This window comes from Mycteria americana, chromosome 16, assembly GCF_035582795.1.
Source record: "Mycteria americana isolate JAX WOST 10 ecotype Jacksonville Zoo and Gardens chromosome 16, USCA_MyAme_1.0, whole genome shotgun sequence".
In the NCBI taxonomy this organism is placed as follows: Eukaryota; Metazoa; Chordata; class Aves; order Ciconiiformes; family Ciconiidae; genus Mycteria; species Mycteria americana.
This window is the reverse complement of record NC_134380.1, coordinates 14,171,674-14,197,814: the sequence shown is the minus strand read 5'-3', so window position 1 is coordinate 14,197,814 and position 26,141 is coordinate 14,171,674. Positions and strand designations below refer to the sequence as shown.

Below are 26,141 nucleotides of genomic sequence, written 5' to 3'. Positions count from 1 at the left end.
GCGGTGAATCACTGCAGGCGCCGAGTCTGCCCGCCGGCCAGGCCGGGCCGGGGACCTCCCGGCAGCAGCGGGCTCGGGCAGGGCCGGCGCCGCGGCGGGGCTGCTGGGCTGGGCCGGGCCGCCCGGGCCGGGGGTCTCCAGCGCCGCCCGCCGCACCGTGCTCGGCCGAAGCCGGGGGGGGGGGGGGGGGACGCGGCCAGGGGAGGGACCCGGGCGGCCCGCGGCGGCGGCCCGGAAGCGGAAGCGCGGGGCGGGCGCGTCGCCATGGCAGCGGCCGGAAGCGGAAGGCGCGCGGGGCTGATGGCGGCGGCGGCGGGGGGTGCGGCGCTGTGGCGGCGGCTGTCGGCCTGGCTGCCGCGGGGCCGCCTGGGCCTGGCCGCGCTGCTCGGCCGCCTCTCCGACCGCCTGTCCCGCGGCCGCGACCGCCGCGCCCGCAGGTAAGGAACCGCGCCGAGCCCAGCCGGGCTCCTCCCGGCGCGGCGGGCGAGCGGCCGCGCTCCCGCTGCCGTGCCTGCGGCCGGGCCGCCTCCCCTGGGCCGCGGCGGGCGGGAGCCCTCGGCCGCCTGCGGTGCCGGCCTTGCGCTGTCCGGGAAGGCCCGGCCGCCCGGGCGGGAAGCGCGCTGCCCCCTCGCTCGCCGCTTCTCCTTTCTCGGCGCGGCGCTGCCCGGGGGTTTCTGCGCCGTGTGCGCCCGGCCGAGCCCGCCGGGGGCGCGGGGAAGGACGGCCCTGCCGGCAAGGGGCCCCGCGGCCTCCCCCGGGCGGGGCGGTTCTGCCGTTTTCCTGCTGTTCGCAGTGAATCAGCCGCTGAAAAGGCGGCTTGGGCTTAGGCTTAGGTTTAGGCTTAGGGCTAGTTCTGCTCCGTAAGCTCGCTTTAGGCCATCGCTCTGCGCTAGCGGTCTGTTTGCCCGTAGGACAAGAGGTGTACTTTATTTCCTTCTCCTTTTTCACTTACTTTACTCCTGCTGTCTTTCCTCTGCGAAACGATAGTACTCATTTGCTAGGGATAGCTTTCCACCTCGGCTATCACAAGTACCGGTCAGCCTCCGGAGCGGCACGGGCCGGGGTTTAGGTGTTAGGCACAACCCGCCCGGACTGGGGGTTGTCTGCGGAAGGTGAGATCCCCCCGCTCCCCATCAGGAAAGAGATGAGAACAGGTCTCAGTCCTGTCTGTGCTGGGGCTGCGTCTGGCACGAGAGAGGTGAGCGGGGAAGAGGGCCGCTCCTTCCAGCAGCAGTCACCGTTGTGCTGGAGCAGGTGAATTATCAAACCGCACGCAGAGGGTGTTTTCACCGTCATTTTAAACAGATCTGAGTGGGCTGCCATGGGAAGGAGTGGGCCTTCATTCCTCTGCCCACAGCTCGTTCCTGACATCTCCCCTGGGCAGCCGCGCAGTGAGTGGGATCCAGGAGTTGGTGGCTGAAATTTGCCCAAACTCTCCCTTTCCTCTCTCCCCTTCCCCAGGGCACGAAAGGGTTAGGGAAGGCATAGCTGTGGGGAGGTAGATCTGCCCTTCCCGGCACCAGACTGGCCGTGCGCCGTGCTAAAGGGAACGCACAGCTGCAGCCTCAGACTGTGGTTCCTCCTGTCAGTCTTTCTGCAACCACGCTCCCCTGAGCAGCTTCTTCTCTCCTTATTTTTGCTGCTGCACTGCTGCCTTAGTTTTTCTGATGCCTTTTGTGGGGCTGTGCGATCAGGAGCGCAATTCAATGCTAAAACCAAAACATTAAAAAACCAGAGATGGTTGTCTTTCTGTAGAACCATGTCCTGGGCTCAGAAGTGATCAAACAAAATGCTTTGAAGAAGTCTTTAAAAAAAGGTCTTTTCCCCCAGTCTTTGGGCATCACTCTGCACTGTTCTTGGTAAGAGAGTGCTGGAAGGATTCTGTGTTTTGTTTTAGTTACTATGGTGCCTGATACAATCTTCTGGGCGAGTTAAACTCATTTTTGTAAGGGTGGCATCTCTCGTATCACGGCATGTCTTCACTCCCCTTTTCCCCCTGGCCAGCAGATGTGCTGCAGTCGTCCTCGCTGTTGTCTCAGAGCCCTGTGTTAGCCCATGTTCTGCTGTATGGTTAAGCCAAGGAAATTGTTTTCAAACTTCTCTTTTGGTTTCATCAGTGTTTTTTAGTGTAGATAAATTACTAGACTGAGCCCTGGAAAGAGACAACTGAACTGAAAGACAAGCCATTTGTAGATCCCCCTGTGTGGTGACGTACACGTGGGTGAAAGGATGGTGCCGTATCCTGCAGTTTCACTTCACCTCTGGTTCTGCAGATGAGGTTTTACAGTGAATAAGAGTGTTTCAGCTCCTTCATGAGTTGTGCACCAAAACCACAACTTTTAAAAATAGAACACATACAAAAAATCCCTCTTTTATATTTAGGGTCAACTTTTTATGCAGAAAAGATTTGAGGTGGTTCCTTTTAGTTCTGTGTTCTCTTTCCGGTTAACTCAATGATGTGGAATACATGGGAAGGTCTCCCCCTCCCCCCCCCGCCCCATTTTCTGTTTCTCTGAAAGCTGGTTTGTCGAAGTATGGAATTTTGATGATTTCTTCATAATGTTAATGGTTTCTGACTGTTGTGTGCGTACAGTTGAAAGGATTGTGTCATGCCTGGGGAGTCGCTTGAGCTATTTTCAGTCACCGATGGGTAGAAGCTGCCGCTTCGGTAGACAGTTGCTGTGCCATTGTTACTGTTGGCTGGAGCAAAATGCTGATTTATTTGATAATTATAAAAGCCTCAGGCTCTCAACACTAAAAAGTTCTAAAATTTCAGTATTGGATTAAAAGATCAAACAGTGTAGATATACTCTAAATTGCGTAGGCAGTAAAAGATCCAGAGTATAGAATTAGTGGATATCAATACATGCATAGAATTAATCTGAAGACTCAAACCAAATAGCGCTGGTGACGCAGATCGATTTTTACTCCCTCAGCAGCACTGGGAAGGGACTGCCTGAAGAGCACCTCATCAATCCATAAACCGAACGTTTGGCCACGTAGAGTGAGGATACAGTTTAACTTGCAGTTTTCATACTCTTTGCCAGAAAATGGCTTCTTGGAATCATGTTTCTGGAAAGTAGTTTCTCTGCCACTGTACTGGCTTTTAGAAGTATAATTGGCCAGGATTGACCAATGGAATAATAAGGAAAATATTTATCTCCTCTTGATGATAAATTGTTATCATAAAATGCATAAAATTTGCAGTGGGAATAATTCCAGAGAACATAATTTGTAATCTGCAGGGCTGGGTTATAGCTGTGACTTTGTTATTGCTCCGCAAGCCATGCATTTTGTTGTTTTTAAAAAAAGTATTTTTGGATGCCAGTCTGAATTCACGTAGCTCGGTCTTCCTCGTTCTGTCCGCCGTGCTCACTTGGCAGTAACGGAGCAGTGGGTCTCTGCTCCCAATGTGTGGCCTGTGCCTTCAGACGTGAGTTGAGCAAAGACGTGCAAAGGCCCTGCTCAGGTTCTGTAAAGACTGACTAGAATGTTCTTGAAAAAAGTATTTCTTGTATTTCTTTTCTGCTTTGATTGTTTTTTTAAAAATATCTTCTATGGAATATTTAAATTTTTTTTAACAGCCTATGTTGGTAATCTCTATAACTTCTGGGTATCAAGTCTGAGCCTGGTCCACATGATCTGTTGAAAAATGCCATCCTAGGAATTCTTGTACAAATTGACTCAGATTTCTGTTGCGATGAATAGTCAGTGACAAACTAGTGGATTTTCCAGGAAACGCAACTGCAAACTATCTGGCTTCTGCGTAAGGGTATTCGGAAACCTTGTGAAGATCCAGTGTTTTATCATGAAACAAATGAGTGAAATCATCTTCCTGGAATCTGTGGTCATCTGGGCTTTGGATTGTGGTGAAACCTAAAAGTTCCTCATAACAAATTCTGGTAAAGGTCACAATCAAGTTTCTTCTGGGTATGTGGTGGTAGCAGAATGCATCAGGATGGGTCACAAGATGGTGGCTGCCTGTTGGCCCAAGGGACCTGGCCTTCCTCCAGGATGTGACCAGCCGTCTTGGTTCTGTCCCGACGGCAAGTCTGACTCCCGTGAGTAGGATTTGCAGACCAGAATGTTTTCTGCCAGGTTTGGGGATGTAGTTCAGTCCCTTGCTCGTTGATTCCTGGATCTCATGGGAGTTGCTGCTGCTAATTGTGCTGAAATGTGGTTTTGTCATGTGGACAAGCTCCTACCAGGGGTTATTGTATGACTTGATGGATTTGCATGCTAAGTCTCCAGAGAAGAAAAGATGCCATTTGCTTCTTGTCAGCCCCTGAAGCATGACTGTTAGCAGTAAGTTGGTTTCCTCCCTAAGCGACTTCAAAGGAATTAAATTTGTTCTGAAATTTCTTTTTAAAGAACGAGCTTCCTGCTCCTTCCCTTACAGCTACTTTGAAGTTTGTAAGAGAAGTCTTGACCTTCTTTTAGTGTTTGTGCAGAAAGCAAGTGGCATCGTTGTAGAGAGCTACCTAATGGTTCGCTGTTGTGGTTCTTGGCTCATACCTGTTGAAACACACTCGGCTCTTTGTTGTTCTGGTGCTATGACTTCATTGCTTTTGCTAGGACTTGCACTCAGGCACTTTGCATGTTGTAGATCTTTTTTTGGATAAGTTTGAGGGGTTGAGGCATTTTTATGTTTTGTTAAGGAACTTTTAGAGTAGCGTGATTTTTAAAACGTCTTTACCTGAAATAGAAACAATTAATCTTCAGCCCAGCTGAGAACTCAGCTAGACATGAAAGTGACAGTTGGCCCCGGCAAAGCTGACGCGTGTGTGATAAAGACAATCCAGAAGTGACTGATTACAGGGATAGCTGGTACCACAGCAGCACCACCAGCCGTCTCATTTCTGGGTGTTTGGGAGAGTTCACATCTCCAGTTTCTTCAGCTTCCAGCCTGTTTCCTCACCTGTGTTCCTGTTCTGATGAAGGACTTGTTTTCCCTCATCTCCACTGCCAGTTAGGGGAAGGAGCTGATGACGTCAAGATCTGTTCTCCCACCTTTTTGTTGCATTCTTCTGTTTCTAGATTTGGCTTTGGTGATTTCAGCTGGGATTATGGAAAGGCATTCTTGCCATTGTGGATCCTTACAATGTATTGGCCCTGGTTGCGGCTCTTTCTTTACCTACTTGGAGGTTGTTTGTGGGAAGCAAAGGCTCCATCATACAGAATTTCTCCATCTTTCTTTTCACAGATCATCATGGCTGCTTCTAGCCCCGTTGCTCACCCCTCCTGTTCCTGTGATCACAGCCCCGCCTTGCTCCCTTTGTCCAGAAGGAGCACACAGGTTCCAGTGGATCAGGAATCTGGTTCCAGAGTTTGGGATCTCCAGCTCGCATGTCAAGGTGCTTTCATCCCCAGCTGAATTCTATGAACTCTTGAAGGTGAGTTGTGGGTTCCAAGTTGCGGGAATGGTTTTTGGGGGCTGGGAGCTGCAGTAGTTATGAAGAATCACAGAGAAGCTGTTAGGAAGGAGCACCTGCAGGTTACTAGTCCAACCTTCTACTTGAAACAGGATTGTTGTCACTGCTAGATCAGGTCAGGCAGGCTTTGTCTAGCTGAGTCTTGAAAATGGCTGAGGATGGAGGTTCTGCCTCTGGGTAAGCAGTTCCAGTGCTGCGCCATCTTAGTAGTTTACAGGGTTTTTTTCTGGTGTCAGACCTGAACTTTCCAAAGCTGTTTGTGGCTGCTGCTCAGCTGTAACTTCCAAGAAGAGTTTGGCTCCGTCATCTTTGTAACTACTCTAAAAGTAGTTGCAGGCTGCTGTTAGATCACCTCCCAGCCTCCTCTTTGCAATACGAAACAAGCACAGCTCCCTCAATCCCTCCCAAAGGCCTCTTGGGTGGTTACAGTGTGAATCCTGTAATACTGCATCTCTTAGGTAAGTAGTAGGGCCGAGGTGAGAATTTCTTTGTTTAGCTCAGTTGCTCGAGTCTTTTCACAATGCGTGTTTAAAGCAAGTTCCAGTACTTCTGAAACGTGATCTTAGATCGCCATGGTAAGCTGTTGGAGAAGAAGGGCCATGAAGGCAGCAGCTACCACCCCCTGCGGCGTTGGTGGTGAGCACAGGGGAAAGGAGGAGAGCTCTGTAAGCAAAGGTCTCTAGGTTCTAGCTAGTTCACAGCGTGGGATACAAAGGATTAAAGCAGCTGCAGAATGAAGGCTGGGATTGCCAGTACTGATACAATCCCAGTGCTGCAGCTATGGCGTGGTAGCTGCTCTTGTATGTAATAGTTTTAGCTGCAGGGAATGTGTTCCTCAGTTTTCCAGAAAACATTGATTTCTTCCTCGATTTTTGGATGCAGCAATGGTGCTGGTGTTGCTCTGTAAAGACCTGTGTGTTTTACATCTTTGCTATCAGTGTGTTATCCTTGTGCCTTTCCTTCTACAAGGCAAGGGAGACAATGCTATGATTTGGCTGAAGTGATTCTCCTCGGGGGAACCACAGCTCCTAGTGATCACAGAGACCGAGGGTGAAACTGAACTTATTTTCTGCTACTCCCAGGTGCAGATAAAAACAGCCAAGCAGCGAGTGGTGATGGCTTCACTATACCTGGGAACGGGGCTCCTCGAACAGGACCTGGTGAGTGTGGAAAGGGTTTGGGAAGGGGAGAAAGTGAATGCAGAAAGAAAATGCCTGCCTTTGCAAAAAGCATCCTGTTCGTGCAGGTGCAAGAGGTGTATGTGAGGTGCAATTTCTGAGCTTGTAATGTCCTTAAAACTTTCATATAGGGATTCACTTTACACGTGTTTTCTCCTCTCCTTGAGAGTTTTCTCAGGGTTCCTGGCTGCATTTGTGTACTTGTACGTGGCGTGAGGGAGGGAGGAATTTGGAAGGGAGGCATATGGAGTTTCTGTTTTAGGCTTAGTACAGAGCCATGGAACTACTGACCTTTTTCACGGGATAATGAGCCTGGATCTTTCAGACTGTCAGGTTACTGGCATACTGTTCAAAGGGTTTTGACAGAACTGTGGGATCATGGATAATTTTTTTTTCTGGCATTTTTCTTGAACATGATTAATGTTGTACGTATGTAGTGCTATGTTTTGTCCTCCAAGTACAGTATGCAGATGCAGTGTTAGCTCTCTGCATTTAAGACAGAGGTCAGTTTTGCTTCACGTTGTTTACCTTTTCTGTTTCCTGTCCTTCCCTCTAGAAACAAAAGCATTACCTAAGACTTTTAGGGAGAAGCCTGACCGTGGCCAGTTTCTTACGTTAGAATGCAAATTCCACAGCAGGGTAAAGGTGGACAGAGTCCTGCACAGGGTTTTGTGCCTGGCTTTGTCTGGGCTTGTACACAAGATTGGAATTTGCATGTGACAAACAGCCTTGTAGTTAAGGAATAAAACTGCCTCTGCCTCATTTGTGAACTGCTACCAAGGTTTCTCTTTGGTAATGCAGCTCTGTGATTTGGGAATGATGTTGGGACTTTTTCTGCTGATATTAATTGCTCTTCAGAGGCTTGAAGAATGTATGCATGTAAAATCGATGCCCTTTCATGTGTTGCTTTAGGTTGATGGAGTAGGATGCCAGTCTGACAGATGCCAGTCTAACCTAGCAGTGTTTTGCATGAGTAGGAAAGACTCATACTGGGGTGTGGAAGCTTTCATGGCCACTGGCCTCCTGGTTGCTGAACTCTTTCCTTATAAAGCTTTATTTGCTTTCTGTAATGAGTAGAGAAATCTCTCTCTGCAGGTGGATTGCTTAGAAGAAACACTGGAGAAATCACTGCAAGCAAAAGGATCGCCTAACCTCAGAGTTTCCATTCTTCTTGACTACACCAGGGGATCTCGGGGTAGATATTATGATGTTTTGCTTTCTTCAAAGGCTTATTTTACAGTTAGGCTGGATACAGTTAGTTTTTTCAGAGAGAGGCTGTCTTGACTAATTGGACCTACTTGCTTAAATCATATACCTTTCAAAACTGGCCTTTCGTATACCAGTGGCTACTTATTGCCAGAAAACCTTCAAGCTGAGCAGCTTTTCTTCCGAAAACAGGTGGTAGGAGCAAGAAGGGCCAAACTCTGCTCTGTGCAACGTGTGTTTTCTTGCTTAGTTCACTTGTTAGTGCATTTGCCCTTATCCATCATGCTCTCTTAGATTTTCATTTTTAAAGGAAAGTGGGAATTGTTGGAAGTAGTGGTACACTTAATCAGAAACCGTTGGGGTGACTCTTTGTAACATGTGATAACTAATGCTAGGTGTGGCTTGATTAAGAAGCTTGAATGGTGTCAGACCTGCTCAGTGACCGTTTCCAAGGCCCATTCATCAATGAACTTACAGTTCTGGATGTCGATTTCAATATTGACATAGTGCAAATGAAAGTGATTTAAAAAAAAAAAGAAAAAAGGAAAACATGTTAAGTGCCAGCAGATGAGACGGGTGCTCAGTTTGTAACCAGCTTCTAGCTGAGGAGCTGTGGTGCCATGCCATGATGTATCCCCTGTCTGGTGTGATCCTGTGTGTGAAACTCCCCTTGTCTCCCAGGTAGGAAGAATTCTCGAACAATGCTAATTCCATTGCTGCAGCGATTTCCTGAGCAAGTCCGTGTGTCCCTCTTCCACACCCCAAACCTGCGTGGACTTCTCAGGCTCCTGATTCCAGCGCGTTTTAATGAGACCATTGGACTGCAGCACATCAAGGTCTATCTCTTTGATGATAATGTGATCCTGAGCGGGTGAGTCCTGCCTCTTCAGGCCCTCATACGGTTCATTTAGCTGAGGTTTTGAGGCAAGGTATGCATGCTACCAGTGTTGTCTGAACTTCATTATTTGCATCTGGTCTTTCCCTAGTGATCATATCAATGCTATTCTGAGATGGAAGAGCAGTGACAGCTCTTCCACATGAGATTCTCATATGAAAGAGAGAGTCTTTCTCAAAAGGGAAGAAAAAGATTTCTCGCAATTCAAAAAGAAATGGCCAATTTGTACTTTAGTCCAGTTATACGCAGAGTGAGATCTGTGACCTAGGCTGGGGTGTTCAGGATCATATGTCTATGCTCTGTGCTGGACCTCAACTCTTCTCTTTCTCTCCTAGCGCAAACCTGAGTGATTTGTACTTCACCAATCGTCAGGACCGCTATGTTCTCCTGCAGGACTCTCCTGAGATTGCAGACTTCTTCACAGAGCTAGTGGATGCGATTGGAGATGTGTCTCTGCAATTACAGCGAGATGATACAGTCCAGATGATGGAGGGGATGGTACACCCATACCAAGGTAGGAGGGAATTGTCTTACCGGGTTGGATGATATGATCCAGAGGAGGGGAGTGACAGCCAGGGTTTGAGGATGACTTGAACTCCATCCATTTGTGAATTGCTGAGTGTCTGACCATTGTTTACAGGCTGCAAGGTGTCCCATTTCTGTGCGATCCATTATTAAAATCAAGATTGCTAGAGTTTTGAGACTGGGTCTGTCTAGTACAGTGGCTATCACCAGCTAATGTGGCAGAGTCTGCAAAGGCTAGAAGTTCCTCTAACCGTCTCAGTGCTTCTTCATAATTCTGCTGCTTATGACCTTAAACAAGAACTTGAATTCCTTGAGAGGTTCTTTCTATTTTTGATATTAATGTCTATAATTCTAGATGTTCAGTGTGCACATATTCTGAATGTTTCATGAATGTAGTGCTATTTTTGGTAATTAATACTTTGTAGTCAAGTCTATTCTGGGAATCAAATGAATATTGGATTAGGAAGACCGAGAACAAGCGTTGAAGTGGGCAGAGAAGGGCATCTATGTCAGGCTGATTGCATCATAAGTTTTTGTCCTGGCCTTGTGCACTGCTGTGTGATGTAAGCTTAGACTGTGGGCAGTAGTTTATTTTGTATGTTCCAGTTCATTCTTGGTTACCATTTTAGCTTTGCCCTGGTCTTTTCATTTCTCAGTGGATTTTTCAAGCTGCCACTACTCAAGTTTCTTACCCCTCTTAAAGCTGAATATTTTTCTTCTTTAATGTAGCTTTGCTAACCTTAAAATATCTTTTTTTGAGACTTAGGGAAGAAAGTTGTGTGGTCTTTGTGTTAGCTCCTTTTTGTTCTCTTATTTGTGTCCTGTCAGTAGTTTTTCCCGCTACATAATAGGTGATGCATAGCTCTGTACCTTTAGGTCTCAAACACAATCTCGTGTGGTTTTCCTGCAGGAGACAAGATGGCTTACTGTGAGCTGGCACATCGAAGAGTCATGGAGGTGATCAACTCTGCCAGGACACGACAACAACTCCTTCACGCAAAGACTTTGCACAGCAGCCAGCAAGGCAGCTCCTTGTTATCCCAGCAAAGCTCTCAAGCATCTGGGGGTCTGAAACCAAAACCCGACACCTGGATCTATCCCTTAATCCAAATGAAACCTTTTGGGATTCAAATAGATGAGATGGTCACAGAGACGCTGCTGACAGAGGCTGAACGGGATGCCAGGATATACCTTACTACTGGCTACTTCAACCTGACACAAGCTTACATGGACCTCATTCTGGGCACTAGGGCTGAGTATCGGATTCTTCTGGCCTCACCGGAGGTGAATGGTTTTTTTGGTGCCAAAGGGGTGGCAGGTGCCATCCCGGCTGCCTATGTTTACATTGAGCACCAATTTTACAGTGAGGTCTGCTACCTTCACCAACAGGAGAGGGTCCAGCTGCAGGAGTACTCTAGGGCTGGGTGGACTTTCCATGCCAAAGGTAAGACGTTCGTTTCCCAGGAGGACTTGTTCAGAAGGCGTTTGAGACTTGAGCATATTTGGATTGCGCAACTAGTGAGGGATGGCTGGGTGCCGAGTCTAGACTTAACCTCCAAAGTACTCAAACGTCTTGCTTGCATAAACCTGGAAGGTTAGGATCGCTCAGGGGACAACCATGCAAAGTCATGTCTTGCCTGATTTGAATATAGTCCCAGAGATTATACAAGGATTGTCCCTGTGGTGACAGTAAGGCACCGTCTTGTGAATCTGGATGTGAAAGAAAAGGAAACATCTGGATGCGTTTATCATCGCAGTAACAGTTGTGATTCAGTTTCTTGTATCCCTCTTGCGAGTTTCAGCAACAAGAAGCGATGACTGTGTCAGGGACCCCAGGGCGGGACCTGCGGCAGAAGCAGGAAGGGAGCTCGCAGTGGTGACTCCCCAGTGGTCCCGGACGCTGCGTTCTCTTGGCAGCCGGTCTTTGTGGGGATGATCGAGGTGTTGAGGAATTTGTACCAGCTTCTGTTTACGGCATACAGGAAAGTGCAGCGCAGTGAATGAACGCACCCATGTGCCTTCTGGGAGCTGGAGGCAGCTGGAGGGGAAGTTGCTGAGAAATGAATATTGCTTAACAAATGTAGTTAATAATAAACAAAAATAATTAATACTGCCATCATGGTCTTCTGTAGAAGACCCCAGATTCTTTCTTGCTTGATAGATTGTGTACAACTTCCACAAGCCCAATGCCACCTTGAGCAAAGCATGAATATTTTCCCCTGACTGGTTGTTGCTGGTTGTGTCTCTAAACTTTCCTTCCAGAAAGTGCAGTCCTTGACTCTTATGTTCTCCTACTTTATACACAGTAGTAAGTATTTGATTGCTTAGTAGTAGATTTTAATAATGCGAATAGCTTAGGAAGTCTGCTTAATTGAGGATTTTTTTTTTTTTTGAGAAGTCTGATGCATGTGCCACTTTTATCTAGATTCTTACAGTCTTCCCATGTGGAGGTGCACTAGTGGAACACCTCACAAAATGACACGGTCTCCTGGTCAGGCCTGGCCCTCGGCCAAGCTGAGACATCTTTGCCGTGTTCCACAGCGTCTTCTGTTACTCTGATTTTCTGCAAGCAGAGCTCTGCACCATGTCACTGTGTCACTTCCTGTGATGGCTCACTGGTCCCCTAGGACAAATCTATTACTGTAAGCAGTACCCAATCTGGCAGTAATTAACATGCAAGTTTCCCCAGCCGGCTTTGCAGTGTGCTGAGGGGCATTTCCATTGTTTGCAGCACGTGTCTGATTTGAACTGGAAGGATGCAGCCCCCGGGGCTCTGGCCTGTTCCTGTTCCGGAGTTGTTCTCCCATTGTTTGTTTAAGGAGACTAGCTGTTAATGATTGTGGGAATGCCTCTATCTGCCCTGCTTCCTGCCGGGCTGTTCAGAAGGTTCAGAGGTGGTAGGGAGAGAAAGCTGCTGAGTAGGCCTTCTCTTGACTAAAGAAAATACAGAGTGTTACTAGGCTGCCTCTGTGTCGAAACTACAAGCCTTTCTAACGAGTGTTGTGCCTCTCCTGCGGTAAGACCAGTAACTCTAGTGCAGTAAAACCCTTATCTTGGTCCAGGGCAGCCTGAAGGAGGTGCCTGCCTGGCTGGGAAGTCCTGTGTGGTCTGTCTTCCAGGAAGCACGTGCTCAAGCGATCTGTGGTCCGCAGGTTCCTCCTCTTGCTGGGCACTGCTGACTCCGAGTGGGATTTTGTGGTTTGGCATGGATTGAGCTCAGAAGGTATGGGCTGCTTTTCCAAGCTACCGAAGTGCATGTGGCAGTCAATCCCTTTTTGGGCCAGCTGTGCCTTCCTGTGGAAGTGCTTTGGGCTGTATCTGCTGTATGGTAGTCTCTTTGAGAGAGAGATACAAGACTCGGAATTCAGCAGTTCCCGTGCTTGGCAGGGGGGGACAGTTGGCGATGTTTGCTGCCTTCTTTCCATTTCCTCTTCGGAGTGCTGGAAGGATCAGCTTGTAGCTCCCTTCTCTGGCACGCTCTGCCCTTTGGCACATATTTGATTCACCCCGTTTCCTTCTGCAGGAGTCACGCAGTGTGTGTAAAAGAGAGGACAGGGCAGAAGAGGGAAAAGGAGGAAACCCCAGAGACAGATGAAGGGCAGTTGCACGTAGAGTCTGGCTCCTGGAATAGGATGTGAGATCCCTAGCAGCAAATAGTGCCTGTTAATACTTCCTTTTTGGGCTAAGATGAAAGACATCCTTTAGTCTCCTATAGGATCTAGCTGATTTACACCAAACGCTGTGGCTGCTGTTTTGTAAACCCTTCCAGCTCCTCTTAAAACATTTTGTATCCTCACGCACAGCTTCCCGTAGTGTGTATTCCCACCAGGGTTACGATTGTCCTTAGGTGTGTTCGGTGCAAGTGCAGTTGTAGCAGTCCAGTTCAGAGCGCTGCACAGCCATCATGCACGTGTGAGTAGGAAATGCAAACCTTTGCAATGAGAGCGGCTTTCCTGGGTGTAACGTGATGGAGCCTACCTGCAGCAGTGCACATCTACCCGTCTTCTGCTGCATTTCTGGGTGTGGTGTCGTGAGTGACACAGGAACATCCTTTAGGATTAGGGTCCCTTCCATGCAAGTGTCAGGTGACAGAGTGCCGGGCAGGTGGCTGTTTGCTCCGAGATAAACCTGCATTACTGCTATTGAATGGCAGTTGGGAAACTGCGCTTCCCCTTTCTGGAAAGGTGAGTCACTGTTTGGGCAGATCCTGCCAGGTGGCCATAAAGCCAAAGACACCGTAAAGGCTTTAGGGCTGCCGCGTGACTGCTTAGAAAGAGCGAGGAAGCGTGTTCCTCGTAGCTGCTGCCCAGGCAGAGCTCTGGCCCGCTGTTGGGAGCCTTGTGCTGCGGCTGGGCCGGGGCATCGCGCAGCCCCTGGCAGCTGTCCTGTTGGGTGGCAGAACGTGCCGAATCTCTGCACCGCTGGGGTGCTTTTTGCGGCTCCCGGAGCCCCCCGTGTCGGCACTCCTGCCCTTCTGCGGGCGGGGGCGAGCCCGTGGAGGAGTGGGTCGTGTCACTGAGTTATGGGCAGTGCCAGCTCTGAGCCAGGAGGCGTAGCTGAAAGTGGCAGCGAAGCTGCTGAGTGTGTGTGATGTGGGGGTGGGGAGGAGGTTACAGGAACCAGTGGTGAATCGGCAGCTTCTTACTCAAGGCATTCTTGGAACTGCTCTGGGGTTGAGTTAGGAAACCTGCTTCTATTTTAAGGACTAGGTGGTTTTTATGCTACGGTTTCTTTGTTGTAGTCTTTCTGTGACTTGCAGTAGGGATAAGCCTTCTATCAGGGACCTGCCCAGGGCTGTTCTAAGCGCTTGTGCCTTGCTAAGTGGAGAGCAAACACTTCTTGGGGCTGTTTATACACAGAGAATGGCTGTATAGACTCTCCTTGGCAATAGTCCCTGCTCTCCTGTGGCATCCCTCGCTGTTCTTTCCTGCCGTGCTACAGTGGTGCGCTTGAGAATAGTATGGTGTTTCCATCTTGCACTTGAAAAAACAGTCCTGGGTTGTATCACGCTTGCTCTTGTTGTTGCACTGGCAAAGTTGTGTGTGAACTGCAGTGGTGAGTGGACTTGGGAGTCTTGCATCCTGGCAAGAGTTTGATTTCACCTTTGGGTGGCTCCTCAGGAAGTGAGTGGGTATTTGCACTTCTCTTACGAGTCTTTATTTCATGTGAATTCACCTGTCAGAGCAGGGAGATGCCTCTTCATGTCACTGTCTTGTGTAGTCTCGGGGAAGGGGTTAGTCACTGCAACTGCGCTGCTTCCAGTTCGGGAACTGACTGGTCGAGGCCTAGCTTGACTGCCTGGCACTCTGTTGCTTGGTGTAGGTTTTCCTTTACTGAAAAACTGTTTGTCTTATTCCAGTGTTTCTGAGATACGCTGTGGTGCAAAATGTCCTCTAACTTAATGATAGTGCCTTATTCTGGATCATTTCGGGGGCCCTCCATGAAGCATATTTACATTCTTAAGAATGTGTCCCTGAGGCGGCACAGAGCGTGCTGCAGCCCCCCTGTTAAGAGCACGCAAGTTTGGACAATGCAAGCCGTGCAAGGGTACCCCAGGATTCATACGAAGCTTTACAAGACATGCTTGACAATTTGCAAGGAAGCTTGCTTTGTGTCATGATCTTTTATAGTTACTGTAATCTAACATGTTTAATGCATTTCTTCTAAGTGAAGCGATTGTTTGAGGCTACCCCGGTCATTTCCTTTGTCTGCCACACTTCCTTTCTTCTCCTGTTTTTCCTGCAGGCCTCTGGCTGTACCTGGCAGGAAGCGATCTTCCCTGCCTAACTCTGATTGGCTCTCCTAATTTTGGATATCGATCAGTTCATCGTGACTTGGAAGCTCAGGTTGTGATAGTGACAGAAAATAAAGCTTTGCAGCAGCAACTCCATCAGGTAAGGAGAGATAACACGGATGTTGTGCTTCTTGGTCACATAGAGAATGCTGATGACGCAGTTGCAATAAAAACCTACAGCTACAATAATTCAAAACCTTGTTGAGCATAGGATGTCTCAAGGAGCTGTCAGTTAAGTGACTATTGATGAGATGCCTGCTGCAAGTGCCTGTTTCTGGGAAATGGAGGCCATAACGGGAAAGAACATGTGTCCCCAGTGAACTCGAGTATCGGGAGTGCTCAGGCAGTGGATGCTGAGAGAGACAGCATTCAGAGAGGATCTGCTGGCTCTCTTCTGCTCACTGATCACACAGCACGTTCCTGGGCCTTATCCCCAATATTTGGGCATTGCCAAGGTCGCACCATGCTCTAGGATAATGAGGTCAGGCCCTTTGAATTGCTGATCTTGGACTTCTGGAGGATTTTGCTTCTCAGGCATTTGGGAAATCCTTTGTGGGAATATAAATGCCAATCAGTTAGCTTTTGGGTGGCTGCCCACAGGCTGTGGAGGTGAACAGAGGCAGGGGATCTTAGTGTAGTTTCTACAAGAAGAGGATTTCTGGGCTGGTTGGATTGCCCATGAGGTTATATGACATAATATAATCTTGAATATGACATTATATAATCTTGACACAAACATTTTTCAGTGGTTTGATGTTCAGTGTCCCACGGTTTTTTCTTTCTTTGTTTTTGTTTTTTAATTAGGCAGCTTGGACTGCTCAGCAGTTTTGCTGCTTCTCTAAATCTTGTCTGGTTCTCCAGCTGTCTTGACTCTGAATTTACTGCTGGAACTGACCGTGTCCCAAGTAATTTCTCATGTAGTGCTCTGATACAAAGCAAATTGGTTTGGTGCCTCTGTGTGTGACTTAGGGATCTCAAAAATGTATTCTGTTAAGGCAAGTCCTGGCATAAGAAGGCACAGTTGTCCTCGAGATCAATGGGAATTGCCCTATTGCATCAGGGCTCTTCCACAGGATGAGTCAGAGTATATCTAATCAAAAACAATTCTATTACTGGAAGAGTTGCTTGAATATTTCAATTCATATCTTGCCTCTACTTGTTTCTAATGGAAGGGGAGAATCAATGGAAATATGACAAAGGAATTTTCTGAAACAGTGCTGCAGTGATCTAATTTAAAGGGCTTTAAACCATTCCCATTTGCTGGAAGCTGATTTTGAGATTGGCTGTTTGTTTACTGTTCTGTGATCTTTGTTTAGAAGACTTAATACATTACTGGTACGCTGCCATGAAATCACTTTGCCTATGTAACATTCGGTTCCATTTTAAAAATGTGTGATGAGATATGGGAAGACATTTGAGTGGTCTGGATATCTTTGGATGCTCCACTGAATGAACTGAACTTCAATTCAGATAACTGGTCTCGCTTCCAGTGACGAGACGACCTCACTGTATCAGATGACTACAGTGCAGAATCTTCATAGCAGGGCTGACTCTAGCTCTTGGAGCATTTTGGGCTTCTAAAATTAGATGGATTTGGCACACAAATGTCTTCCTTCTGTTGCTGGTTCATCTTTTTGGTGTTACTTTCCAGCGCTTGGTTCCTGCTTCCCTGTTCCACCCCGAATTTAAACAGTGCAGAGTATTTTCTGTTGTTTGTGACAGCTTAGCTAATGAAAAACAGACTTACAGTAGATGGTCTGCTCCTTGTTTGCCTGCAAATCTAGAGACCTGACTGGCTTTGATAAGAAAACCACTTCTACCTTTGATCAAACAGCTGCTTTCACGTGCAATGTGAGCATGTATTATCATCATGATGGTTCATTTCCTCCTTCAGCAGTATTGTGTACACACTGGAGAAGCCTAAGTGTTTCTGGTAATTTAGTTGAAATCATGACTGCATATTCATTTGAAAACACAGTGCTTGAGCTGTGTCTAGAAAGAGCTGCGTAAGCCAGTCTCTTGAGATTATGGTAAGGTTTCCTTTTCTGGCAATTACGGCGAGGGATTTAGGATTTTTTTTGAAACTGAAGTTTGGCTCTCTTGCAACTGTGGGGCACAAAAAGGCAAAACCTTCTACCTTTGCTCTTTGTAGAGTTTAAATTGCTAATTCTTGAGGTTCAGTTACTGAGTGCACTGATAGTCATCAAAAGGTGGAGTGGTGTGGCAGGCGGGTGTGAAGGACAGATCCTGTGCTGGCTCCTCGGTGGTTCAGGTGCTCTGAGTTGTGCTGCATGGAATGAGACTCTTATATTCAGGCTTGTGGGAGAAATGATGCAAGTGATCCTTTTGGCAGGATCCATGGCCAGTTTTATCTGAGAATTTGCTTTTTTTAAAGGCCATTATGTATTTAACACTTAGGATTTACTGGGATGGTGTTTCTTTCCCTGCATAGGAACAGGAGCAGCTTTACCTCTGCTCAGGTGTAGTCTCATCAGCAACATTTGAGCAGCCAAATCGTTACGTGAAACTGTGGGTGAAGCTGGTAACACCTCTGATCAAGAACTTCTTTTGAAAGAAGAAAAGTTGCTGCTTTGGGTGAGTTTTCTGCCATTCTTATGGGGTATTTATATTGCACTGGCTGCAATTAGTAAGTGCAGCACTCTATCATGTGGAAGAAATAGGTGATGGAAACAGATGATGTGGGGAAAAAACAGGCACCTCTCTTTTCTTCTGGGGTACTTGCCACTGACTGGAATCATTGCTCAAGGTCTATATTGGGTTTCATCTACTAGAATTTCTGGAAGGGGCAATGAAAGAGAACCCATACAAGGGTATTTCCCATGTATAGAAATAAAACTTCCATTTTTGAAATGTTCCTTTCAGGGTTTTGTGGAGAGGGACCGTGTTTATTTTATCTTGACCAGCTAATAGAAAACATTGTTGGAATATTTAAAATGTTTTGTCTTCTTTTTATCTGATCAGCGCTTTGCTTTAACCTTGTAGATGTTGATTAAGAAGGGCAGTTGTTTTTGCTTTTCTGCTTCGTACAGCATCCTGGATTTGCCTGGCTGTTCAACTGCCCAGTGACTAGAGCCCCTCTGAGCTTCATGCAATCGCTCTTAGATTTTTTTTTTTCTGTCCTGTGCACATAGTCCATGCAGTTGGCACCTAAGTGTGTGCCCTTGATGCCAAGTGCTCGCACATCCATTTTCTTTACATAAATATGGTCTCCATCTCTGGGGTTGTGTATCTGGCTCCTTCATGTTAAGATGTGTTACGAGTGTCTTTCATGAGTTGTGGAGAGGGCATGAGAGGATGCTACTACTATATAAAGAAACTATAAATATAAAAATTAAAACTATAAACTATATAAATGCTACTACTTTATAAAGAAACAAGCAGCTCTACTTGCCTCCCCATGTGGCTTCTCTTACCACTAGCTGTGAGGGAAGCTTTATGCAACTGTATTTTAGAACTAATTGTTCAGATATTTCACGGGGTGGGATTTTGATGAATTATTTTATGATAAAGCAACAGGCATTGGCTTCCGTGTGGTGGCCAGAGCAGATCTAATCACCCTAATAGGTGTTACTGCTGATACAAATTATTTGTTGTGAAAGAAAGGGTAGAGTAGATTTTATAACCTAGAAATAGCAAGGGACATACTTCGGAGATTGGTCTGTTTGCAGCTGGACTTTCTCTGGGTTGTACAGGGGGATGTGTTGGTGAAGTGGGCCAAATCTGCACCTTTCTTCTTCCGTCTGGTCTAAACAGATATGTGCTGCCATGCAGGAATGTGTCGTGCACACGGCTTGACGAATTTCTGCTCACAGTTAGCACTGAGCAATCAAACAAATATCTGTGGAAAGACAGAGAGCTATGAGAAGGAAACGAATCCGGATAGTTGCATGCAATTGTTCCATTTGGCTTCCTTCGGTGGTCTGGCTCTCAACCAGCACTTTATCAGAAACCACCAATTGAAAACTGGTATCCGCCATGAGAAACTCCATGTATTTTAAGAGCAGCCTCCACACGACAGCAGTTCCAGCAATGTTTTTATTGATACTTTGGTAAAATAGTTCTGGTACCATCAAACTTAGACTAAGTTACACAACTTTGAGATTTTTGCAAGTAATAGCATTTGCGGTTTTCCACAGTCATTAAAGTTTAGACCTGTAAGAGCAGAGCAACAGCGGCAAGGATCCACTTAGCGGCTTTTTCTTTTGTCTTTAGGTTAAAGGTCCAGACATAAGTGGGACCTCGCATCCGTGTCTTATAGACAGGACATTCATAGACGTTCTTGGTGTCCATGCGGTCCACAGGGATGGCTCTGATGAAGATGACCGGCATCATGGGCGTCAACTCCTTCAGTCGAGCGTCTGCGATCACACCAGAAGGGATGTCCCATCGAGCGCCTGCAATATTATGAAATTGTCAGGGTACCAGCTACCCAGTGGCTTTTTCACTTAGAGGGGGCTGTTCTCATAACTACTAATGGGTGGGAAGGAGTTGCTCTAGCAGCACAGTTGAGGATGGAGAGTGAAGGTTGGGTAGCCATGGCTTAGTAGTCGTTAGGGCTAACGTTATCTCGCTGTGACTCATGAATGCATTTTGCCTTACTGTGTGTGGGATGTCTAAATAAATTCTGTCCCCACTCATCCCTTCAGCATGGGTTTGCATGAAAGTTGCACAGCTGAAGGTAGAACTTGGCCGTGGTGGGAACTACGATAGCTGTCCTGTGTGGTCTGTGCTCTTGTTGAAGTGGACCCCTTTGGTGCTCTGCTGATACTGCCATCTCATTCCCCCTTGTTGTTTAGCAGTAATTCTTTTGGGTTCTGAGTTTCCTGATTTGTCTTACTCGCACATCAAATAAGAGTGTAATATATTTATTCACTAGAACCATGTAGCGTCAGGCAGCCCAGTCCTCAGGTTCATGATATGCAGTCTGAATTTCCAAAAAACAGTTTCTGGTTTGTGAAACTGCTTGTAAACTGGGCGGGTGCTGCCCTCAGCTGGCACCTCTCCGACATTAGCGTGGAATAAAGGCTCTGCTTTTGCAAAAGCTGTACAAATTCAAAGAAGCCAGTGAGTACTAACACCTGCTCTGTTTGCAAGAATTTTTAAGGCTGAACTGGGCTTTCTCACTGTCTGAAACATCTCATAAAAGATGCAATCTTTCACCTTCCATGAATAATCCATGCACATAGGAGCCTTCTCTGGGTGGAGCTGTTACATCCTCGCGGTTTTTCTTGGTCACTTCCACTGAAAGACACATCTTGTCCAGTGGCCATTCGTTTTTTCTTGCCATGGACTGCATGATAGCGGTGAGGAAGGACTGGGGATTGAAGAATCCTGCCAGCCACACTGTTGCAGGCAGCACAAAGTCCGTTGTCCAGACTTCCAGTTCCTGGAAAATAAAACCAGCAAAGTACTTCAGAGTGAAGCATGGCCTCTGAGCAGCAGGACACTGCTTTTGAGATACGATGTGACAAAGAGCTGATGCTTCACTGTGCCCAACACGAGCTTCAGGTAATCTTCCAGATGAGGAGACGAGGATGGAGGTGGCCTGTGATGAATAAAGAGCAGATTCCACTGCAGCAATGAGACTTAAACCGTGAATTTGGATTGCAGTAAATACTGCTGCTATTTTTTTTTAACAAAGCTACACTTTAAATAGATGGTTTTATTAAATATTTTTTTCTTCTGAGACATATAAAGTTATGATGGGGTTAGCTAATGTTCTTTTGAAAGAGTGATATACTCTAATGGTGAACCCGTTTCAAACTTCTGCTCTCATTCTTGGGGTAACAGGCCATTCCAGGTACTTCAAACTGCTTAAATTAATATTGAAAAATAAACCAGTTCACCTCCGTCAGCGTACAGTGGTTATTCCTGGTCTTCTGTGGTATCCACTTGCTCCCTAAGCTTTAACTTTCACAAGAAATCTGCTCACCCTAATCCGAAGGAGCAGGTCTGCATACCAGGCTCCTAAGCTCAGAAGAGAGGGGTAGGCATAACGCGTCCAGGATTCAGGAACGTTGTTGTAGAAGAGAGCGTTTGCCAGCTCTTCCATATCTGATGTAATCGTTAGCTCTCCCTTTAAAAAAGAGAAAAGTCGGGGCAGTTTTATCTGAAGCGAGCAAGACTGATGGAAGTATTTGGTCTCGGACCCATCACAAAGCAGGAGGCTGGTACCGTCTGGCCGTGCCCAGCACAGTGGGAGGTGTCAGAGGGTAGCCGAGCGCTTTGTACAAGACAAGGCTCCAAACGAGCAACAGCCGTTCGCAAATCATGGGAAATTATTTGGTAGGGAGAGGCGCTTTCTAGGCAGCTACCTAATGCATACCTTTAGTCCCAAGTCTAACTCTTTCAAAGAGCGCCTGATTTCATGGGTCAAGATGTTCATTCTTTCACATTCCTGGAAGGCAACTACAACATACGGGGTCTTGTCCGCCGCTTTCGCCATGATCTCCGCCATGTTGAATGGCTCTGGCAGCCTCTCAATAATCTCGTCTAGGACTGACTTCACCTGGAAAGAATATGCCATAGAACTGCTCTTATCTAAGGAAAAATGCTGTGGGTTAACAGCTAATTAACTTAGTAAGATTTTTCTTTTTCTGCCTTCGTGTCTCCCTGCGCTTCCTCCTCTGTTACTAATACTCTATTGTTTTACTAACTGCTCTTGGATCTTGAAAAGCTGCAGCTCTTTTTTGATAGCCAAGAAGGTAAGAAGTGCCCCGTGGAGGCTGTGAAATTCAAGTGTAAAATCCAGAGAGTCAGGAGGAAGACTTTTTTTTTTTTTTTTTTTTAAATCTGTATTTTTAGTAGTTGCCATCATGAGTGGATTTTACTAAGCCTGCTCCATCTGCTGAGGACGTGGCATGTGAGCCACATTTTGCCACTGGCGCATCTCGACCCTGTCAAAGAGTAACTTTTCTGAACACTGCTGACTTTTGTAACTGCACCGTGTGTTCAGATGGAGTGAACGCAAAAGAAAAACTGCCGGGGCAGCATTTCAGCCCCTTCTCTTTACCCTTTGGGTTTCTCGGAGATGCTGGAGGAGAGCAGCTAATGGTCTTATGATCTGCGTGAGTAGCTGCCTGCCTGCCTGCCTGCCTGGGATCTAGGCTGATGCAAGAGCAGGGAAGAGGGGAGAGAGCTGCAGATGGGACAGGGGCAAATAGGCAGCGGCAGGCAGTACTTTGTCTGCCCTGGGCTGCGGTATCAGTGCTGCCTTCTTGGCAGCTGTAGAGCGGTGAAGTCTTTGCTCGTGTTCAATTACATTACCAATGCCAAAGACCGGCAAAGTTACTGAAATGGAAAGGGGGGCCTGGTCACAGAGAAACCAAGTGCAAATGTACTTAAATAAAAGCTTGACAGGAGTGTCCAGCTGAGCAGAGACTGCAGAGTTCCTTGTGAGCTCTGCGCTAGCAGCTCCCCTTTCTCCAGGCTGACGGCTTGTAGCATTAGGTACTGGGCTAGAATCACATCTCCGGACTGTCTGCACTGGTAAGAAATCAGTTAGTGCTACAGGTCGTATTCTCCTGTCCGTGAGCGTGGGCCCATATCTGTCCTCCCCATCTGGCCTCTGAATTGTCACTGTTTACTGTACAGAGGCAGAAACCTTACTTGCCTTTTCCTCGCGGGAGACGCCTGAGCCTCCTCCAGCGTCTGATTCTTTGGGCTGCATTTCCAAAACCGTCCGAAAAAGCCTGTCCGAAGTGACAGCCAGGAAGCCCATTTCTGCGTTGGGGTGAAGGCCGTACAAGTAAGGGCTCTCCGGTGGCAGGTTGTCATCGATGTACTCGTGGTAACCCTAAGCGCAGGGCAGGCGCTGACGTTAGTTTAGCAGATACGTACGATGGAGCGTGAGCTTCGCTTCAGCCTTGAAAATACGTCATCGCTTTTTGGTGGTGGTGCTGCACAGCTAGCTGGCGTTGCTTATTCAAGATGGTTTTTTACTCACATCTTACCTAAGTTTTTCCCTTACCGCCCCAGCCACAGGAATTATTTTTGCAGCAATTCTGTGTGTTTCCACAGGATTGAAACTTTTTTTTTTCCCTACATTCCCCCTTGGTTAGCATGAGGGAACTCTGACTAGTGCGCATTTATCCAGAGCAGTGGTTTTCCACAGCAAATTGCAACGTTAGTCTTTCTTACCTTGTAATCCAAGCTGGGAGGGATCAAAAACCCTGGAGCTAAGTACACTTCCCCTTCCAGCATCTCTGCTCGGATGTATTCGCTCAGGTAAGTCCGACACAGCCGGCGGTCCCAGTCGTCTGTGATGTGCCCCCCGTACATGATTTCGCCAAAGAGGTACCGGAGGTCATCCCATGGTACCTACAAGGAGAGGCTCACCGTGGGGTTTCTGTAGCCTGGGTGGCTCCCCAGAAGTCCCCTGCAGCCCGGGGAAGCTGCACACGACTAGAGCTGCGGGGCCACAGAGCAACGGCTCCTGGGTTGGCCTGTCCAGCGTCCAGGGAAGTGACAGACCCTGGACCTGCCGAGGCCTGGCGCCAGTGAAGGGGAGCAAGGCAGGGAACCTTGTCTCGGGTGTCTCTTGCGTTCACCCACAGATTTCACCTTGTCCCGGTATGGGCACAGCCATCCATACTTTGAACCCCCATCATCCCGTCTTTATTCAGATCAACGTTGATCATGTCTGTAAGGCCAGGTGAAGGCAGGACTCTCCTAAGGGTAAGACCTCAATCCTACTCGTTGCACCTTCATTCTTGGGACAGGCTTTGCCTTTTAGGTGGAAAGTAATTTAAAAAACCAACCCAACAAAGCACCGAGACGTGAGCCAGAGCAGGCACTCATCCCAGCCTGGTGCTAAATGCCCGCTTTCCACCCAGCTCAGTGGCGCTGAGGACTCTGCACCTTCACCTGCCAAGAGCGTGCAGGCAGCTCCCTGGGGAGGAGGGGAACTACTGGCAACGCTGTGTTTCCTCAAGAGAAGGCAAACTGATTTGTGCAGCAAACTGATTAAATTTTTAAAAAAGCTTGATTGTCATAGTGTGTATCGTGCTGAGGTATGGTCGCTTTGCGAGTCCCTTGCCTTGGGGTTAGCCTCCAAGTAGTTGTACAGGACGTTAATCGATATGGTCAGGTCGCCGTTGTTGAAGGGGTAAGGTCTGTTCCAGCCCTGAGCACCAAACTTGCGCCGCTCGGCCACCACCGCGTGGAAGTAACAGAGCGCAAACAAGATGCATTTGAACTCGATTTCTTTGCTGCACATCTCTAACGTGTCCTGCAGTGGAATAAAAATGAGAGTGGGTTTGCAAGTGAATACTATCAGCCATCCCTCTATTGAAGAAAATTAACAGATGATGGCAAAGGAGAACTGAAGGTTGTTTATTAAAAAAAAGCATAAAACCTTTTAAAAATTTGCTAGTTGGTTAATTTTTGCACTCATTTGTTTATAAAAAAATTAGGAATCCACACATGCATACACCCGCTGACAGGCGAGGGGGCTTGTTCGTGGCACCAAGCTGCAGCAGCTCGACATCCAGCCTTGGGAAGGGCACCAGTAACTGAGCACCCTCCCGGCTTCGGGAACCCTCGGGCAGCTCTGGTTACCCCTAGGTCCCGTCCTGGCACACGGGGGCTCGGGGCCGCCCCGGAGGACATGCCTGCGGGTGGGCTGGCTCCTGGCACAGCGTCTGTGTCTGCAGTGATGCCCCCAGAGACGCTCAGCCTGTGAAAGCCCAGGGACAGGGTGAGCCGGACGCGCTGGCCCCAAACGGTTGAAAGGAACCAGCCGTGCGCAGCGTGACCGCGGTGGGGCAGAGCAGCGCGGTGGGGCGAGGGTACCTGGGTGAAGAGGTCGAGGGCTTTGTGCAGGTTGGCATACATGCCCGTCGGCGGCTCGTTGGTGATTTTGATGGAGTTTTCCAGCAGTCCCTGTGGGATGATGTGTGCCTCGGGGCTGGGCGCTGGCTCGGCACTCATGAACACCCGGTAGTCGGCGTGGCTGCCCAGGCTGTACAGCTCCACCATCTTCTCCAGCGTGCCCAGCCACCGGGCCACCAGGTGGATGTTCTGCAACAGGAACCCCAACAGGAACCCTGAAGTACAACATCGGGAATCACTTGTGCCCCCCAAATTCCTGCTGTGGCTCCACAGAGAGCAGGTACAGGACAACACGGCACCGCTTGGGCTGGGGACACCCAACTGCCATCACGTGGGGTACACCATGAAAAACCCTGCACCCCCGTTGCAGGGCCGCCATCCTCTTTGGACAGCCTCCCACGCTTTTGGCCTCCACTCTCTGTTGCCGGTCTCCTGCTCCGTGGCCCCTCTCCGGTTCCCTTGGCGCAGGCTGGCCATGTTTGGTGCACACCAAAGGTCTGTCCGTCCTGGACGTCCCCTTGCCTCCTGCCTTGCCCGTGGCGGTGCAGTGAGGGTAAGGGGCCATCGTGCCCACTGGTACTGCGTCCCCCGCCCCGCTGCAGGGAGCGAGGGCCACCGTGCTCCCCCCGTCCGGCCTCCCTTGCTTCCCTGAGACCCCCATGTGCCCTCCCTGCCCGCTTCCTGCTGCCCCTGCTCAAGGCAGCGCGGCACCTTCCCGCTGCCGGCAGCGCTGCTGCTCCCGGTCCCCTCCCTGCTCCCCCCTCCGCCCCCGCCGAGGACAAGCCTGGATCTGGCCGCAGCGCGGGCTGAGCACCGAGGCTGTGCGTGACTGCTCGTGCACCGGGACGGGGGGAGCGGAGCAGCTGCCAGCGCTCCCCGAGCTTCAGCCATCCCAGACACCTTAGTGTCAACGGGGACACAGGCTGGGGAGCCTGGGGACACCCTGAGCCGTGCCTGGCAGGGCTGAGCGCTCCGCGGTGCGCCCGGTGAGCCCAGTGGCCGGCAGGGCCGAGCGCCTCGTGGTGCACCCCGGCGCGGCCGGTTGCCGGCAGGGCTGCGTGCCCCGTGGCGTGCCCCGGTGCCCCCCACCCACCTGCAGGATGACCCAGTGGCCCTGCGCGGCCGCCACCTCCAGGGCCCGTTCTGCCACGGCCTCCTGGCCCTGCCCCAGCGACACGTTGTGGATCCTCCCGTTGTCGATGGTGAAGTTCAGCTTTCTGCCTGGGGAGGGGCGGAAACGGCCACGGCGTGAGACGCCT

At 48.6% G+C, this 26,141-nt stretch overlaps 2 protein-coding genes across 8 annotated transcripts in view; one reads left to right on the top strand and one right to left on the bottom strand.

Moving 5' to 3' along the window:
* Positions 1 to 249: 249 nt before the first annotated feature.
* Positions 250 to 21,824, top strand: PGS1 (phosphatidylglycerophosphate synthase 1). Of its 2 annotated transcripts, XM_075518820.1 has the most exons (10): positions 250 to 437; positions 5,204 to 5,393; positions 6,515 to 6,592; positions 7,706 to 7,805; positions 8,498 to 8,687; positions 9,047 to 9,225; positions 10,147 to 10,680; positions 14,982 to 15,130; positions 17,483 to 17,625; positions 19,264 to 21,824. In XM_075518820.1, the coding sequence occupies exons 1-9, from the start codon at positions 265 to 267 to the stop codon at positions 17,600 to 17,602; spliced, it is 1,713 nt and encodes a 570-aa protein (XP_075374935.1). In that variant the 5' UTR covers positions 250 to 264; the 3' UTR covers positions 17,603 to 17,625; positions 19,264 to 21,824. The 2 variants fall into 2 exon arrangements, with proteins under 2 accessions (XP_075374935.1, XP_075374934.1); XM_075518819.1 differs by lacking the exon at positions 250 to 437 and having other exon boundaries at positions 2,505 to 5,393.
* Positions 19,075 to 26,141, bottom strand: part of LOC142417786 (dynein axonemal heavy chain 17-like) — a 33,753-nt gene continuing 26,686 nt past the window's right edge. For all 6 annotated transcript variants that reach the window (XM_075518807.1, XM_075518808.1, XM_075518809.1 and 3 more), the window contains 9 exons: positions 25,976 to 26,103; positions 24,844 to 25,071; positions 24,089 to 24,280; positions 23,191 to 23,370; positions 22,664 to 22,846; positions 21,377 to 21,559; positions 20,984 to 21,127; positions 20,212 to 20,437; positions 19,075 to 19,445 (listed from right to left, as the gene is read on the bottom strand). In XM_075518807.1, coding sequence (XP_075374922.1) covers positions 19,198 to 19,445; positions 20,212 to 20,437; positions 20,984 to 21,127; positions 21,377 to 21,559; positions 22,664 to 22,846; positions 23,191 to 23,370; positions 24,089 to 24,280; positions 24,844 to 25,071; positions 25,976 to 26,103 — 1,712 coding nt within the window. In that variant the 3' untranslated portion in view covers positions 19,075 to 19,197. The remainder of the gene's footprint in view (positions 19,446 to 20,211; positions 20,438 to 20,983; positions 21,128 to 21,376; positions 21,560 to 22,663; positions 22,847 to 23,190; positions 23,371 to 24,088; positions 24,281 to 24,843; positions 25,072 to 25,975; positions 26,104 to 26,141) is intronic.